The sequence below is a fragment of the Hypomesus nipponensis genome, chromosome 22 (genome assembly GCF_054491055.1).
Source record: "Hypomesus nipponensis isolate SF chromosome 22, ASM5449105v1, whole genome shotgun sequence".
Taxonomy (NCBI): domain Eukaryota; kingdom Metazoa; phylum Chordata; class Actinopteri; order Osmeriformes; family Osmeridae; genus Hypomesus; species Hypomesus nipponensis.
The window spans coordinates 9,858,010-9,861,777 of NC_140382.1; the positions used below are offsets into that span (position 1 = coordinate 9,858,010).

At 45.8% G+C, this 3,768-nt stretch overlaps 1 protein-coding gene across 1 annotated transcript; it reads left to right on the forward strand.

Moving 5' to 3' along the window:
- Positions 1-306: 306 nt before the first annotated feature.
- Positions 307-1,668, forward strand: LOC146236398 (D(1) dopamine receptor). Its single transcript, XM_084686837.1, has one exon. The coding sequence runs from the start codon at positions 307-309 to the stop codon at positions 1,666-1,668; it is 1,362 nt and encodes a 453-aa protein (XP_084542963.1).
- The last annotated feature ends 2,100 nt before the right edge of the window (positions 1,669-3,768 follow it).

The window sequence follows — 3,768 nt, forward strand, 5'->3', positions numbered from 1 at the left end:
ATCGGACAGCTCTACGCACAAGACTTAAACTTTTTGTTGGCTACAATACAAAGTGCTGCTCTGTGACACTAAGACCAAAGCAGTGGTGCACGTGGTATTCGACAGGTCAGTTGTGCCACAATTCAAGGTATTTTCTCAAGTTTAATAAGCAAAGCAGTACGCCGAATTGTGCCTGCCGATTTGAGAGACACCATGACAAGGATACAACTTTGCGCACAAGAAAGTAAGACCGTGAACAATTTTAATTTGACGAAATTGCCACGTTTTTAATTATGTGTGACTCTCTGTTTAACCGAGGAGTGGACAATGTATAACGTGACCGGCTTGGAAAACGGCGAGCCAGGCAACCGACTGGCAGCTCAAGTGATAATAGGATGCATTCTCTCTCTGCTTATTTTGTGGACTTTAATTGGGAATTTGATGGTCTGCGCCGCAGTTATTCGTTACCACCATCTACGAACTAAAGTGACAAATATTTTCATCGTTTCTCTTGCCCTGTCTGACCTCCTGGTGGCTGTGCTCGTGATGCCGTGGAAGGCAATAATGGAGGTGGCCGGCTTTTGGCCCTTTGGCGCGTTCTGTGACACTTGGGTGGCCTGCGACATCATGTGCTCAACTGCTTCCATATTAAACCTCTGCGTTATAAGCGTGGACCGTTACTGGGCCATCTCAAGTCCGTTCCATTATCAGAGAAAAATGAGCAGACAGGTGGCATCCGTTATGATCGGTGCAACGTGGACTGTTTCAGTCGCCATCTCATTCATCCCTGTACAGCTGAACTGGCATCGGGCAGATATTAGCGAGCTTGTAGTAGGTTTTAACTTCACACATAAAGAAACGGTAAGAAACGTTCTCAGGGACTGTGACTTTAGCCTGAGCCGCACATATGCCATCTCTTCCTCACTCATCAGTTTCTACATCCCAGTGGCCATCATGGTGATCACATACACACGCATCTACCAGATAGCCCAGGTTCAGATCCAGAGGATTTGCTCTCTGGAGCGTGCAGCTGAGCATGCCCACAGTTGCCATTTCAACTCTCATGTTTACACATCTCAGCTGCTGTGCACGTCGCGCCAGGGGCGTCCAGACAGGCCGGACCACCATGAACATGCCCGTCATCACTACCCCAATCCTCACCGCGCACTCAGGGTCTCCATCAGGAAGGAGACCAAAGTTCTCAAAACTCTCAGCATCATTATGGGCGTCTTTGTCTTCTGCTGGTTCCCCTTCTTCTTCCTGAACTGTGCTGCCCCCTTCTGCTCCAGTCCGGAGTCCCCAAATGGCACTAAGGGACCGTACTGCGTCAGCGACACCACTTTTGATGTGTTTGTGTGGTTTGGCTGGAGCAACTCCTCCCTGAACCCCGTCATTTATGCTTTCAACACGGAATTCAGGGAGGCTTTCCTGCGCTTGTTGAACTGCCGTAAAGACTACCCGGGAGGCATGAGCACCCCTGCAGAGACTGGAGGTAGCAAAGAGGTCGGGTTCCACAAGCACGGAAGCTCGCCAAACCACGCCAAGACAGGGGATGCATGTGACGTCAGCTCCAACAGGGTCAGGGGCAGTCAGGACAGCGGGGTCACCATGATTATGACCTTACCACAGTTTGACCCAGGAACGGTGGCCTTGCAGATGTGCAGCACTGAGCATTGCGAGACAGAGTGACCGATAGAGAGACCAAACGACCCCAATACATCAACTACCAACTCAGGAAATCTGCCTCTTATCTGTATTTTGTCCAACCATAGTGAAGAGATTTCTAGGTTGGCTTTATTGCTATAAAGATCAGTCTTTCCTAAAGATATACGGCGGAAAAGATTTACTCTGAGCTGTGCAAGTTTGTTGTTGGATTTTTTAATCTAGACTTTTAGGAAACAAGGTAATCTAGCTAGTCATAGTCTTTATTGTGTCAGGGGAAATGGACCTACATTTTTCTCAGAATGTCAAGGATTATATTCCCATGTCCATATTTTCCAATGGTGGCTGGCGCGCGCATGAATGAGAGTTCCCTGTCCATCCCCCTCCTCTCCTCCCTCTTTCATGCAAGTCCTCGCAGCCATTAATAATTTGCTTGCTTTTTCATGACCCCGGATCGCTCGACCTGGTTTTCAGGCTCATGGGGGACTGGAGCGAGCGAGTATGCAAGACAAAATGCTCCCTGAGTCTCAATCATATGGGCCTAATGCATTTACAATCACCAGACAGAGAGCATGAAGTACCATCGATTCACAGCCGTACCATGCACAGCATGCATTTCTGCAGTCCCGCTTGAATGCATGTTTTACAGTAAAACACGTGTGAGTGTGAGGGAGGGGAGACTTTGGTGTGGGTTGAAAGCCTTTATTATCACGCACCCGTGTTCACAAGACTTTATTGTGGGGAAGTCTTGATGCTGATTAATGAGAAAGAAAGGGTGAGTGAGAGAGAAAGGGAGAAGAAGAGGGAAGGCTTTGTGTTCTACCCATGTTTCATTTATTCAGGCCAATAGGTATTGCAGTGCCAACACGAGAGAGAGAGAGAGAGAGAGAGAGAGAGAGAGAGAGAGAGAGAGAGAGAGAGAGAGAGAGAGAGAGAGAGAAGAGAGATTACAAGTAGGAAAAATAAATGAACCAAGGCAAATAGCTTGAATGAGACATTATGTTGGCTGGGAAAAAAACACGTGAAGCACACTGGAACTGTTTTGCAGATAAATAATGACTTAGAATGTTTGCAGCCTAATTACACACCGGTAATACATGCAGCTAAAACCAGGCCAGTGGGCCATTTTCCACCTTTTAAGAGCTTTTTCGAGGCATCTCCCAGGAGTGGTCTAGGAGTGAGCACATGCCAGAGTACAGACGCAGTAATGACAGCTTGCTACCCAGGTTTCCTCTGTGTCAGGCCAGTCAACAGCTCCTGTCTGGCTCTGGTGTGTGACCTTGCTCAGAGCCCTTCACACGTGATGGAAACTGGATAAGACGGTGTCTTTCCCACGTCTGCTGTTGTCTCTATACGTCATGAGATCTACAAACAGAGTTAACAACACAGTGCTCTTCTACCTCATCGCCAGGGAGACGAGCAGGAACTGACGTTCTTTTTGGAGGCTGTCTGCTTTCCAAAGCTCCTGATTTTTTTTTTTTTTTTTGTCTTTTAGAGTTTAACCAAAGGGTACAAGTCTATGAAGTTGACCAGATTATGAGAAAATGCTTATTTTTTCTTCACGACACAGCCATAACCACCTGCCCTGAAACAGTCAAGTCCAAGCATCAGACACACAAGTGGGAACATTCCTAACATAAACTCCTAATCACAGATTTGTTTGTTGCTATGGTATTGTGATTGAAAAGCCAAATAAAGAAGAGTATGCCTTTGTAATACGTACGTGTCCTCGCATGTTATGTTGTACAGTGATCAAGTTAGACAGTAGAGAACTTCCATGTAGAATGTTTTTTCTTCTGAATAAGTAAACTGCAGTCAGACCAAAGGATGAATAATGTATAGCATTACGATGGCTTAGGCCGAAATGCGTCTGTGAATAAACTGGTCAAAATAAGCAATGGGACAAGCTTGAGGGTGCGTTTTTTTCTACTTTAAGTTAAAAGTATTTTTCACTCGCACCCTAAATCGCTTTTATTTTGGAATCAGAGCACGCCTATCCTTACAAATAATGTATAGTATTCACACTAATGAAATTGATTTAAAAGTAGATAGTATCGATTACAAAATTGGGTTGATTTTTACATGATCTCCTCATGATCTTCTCTGTATTTTACTGTCCAATCAGGG

Bases quoted from the DNA above. Each gene is read 5' to 3' on its own strand.
- LOC146236398 (XM_084686837.1), top strand. From the start codon at position 307: ATGTATAACGTGACCGGCTTGGAAAACGGCGAGCCAGGCAACCGACTG.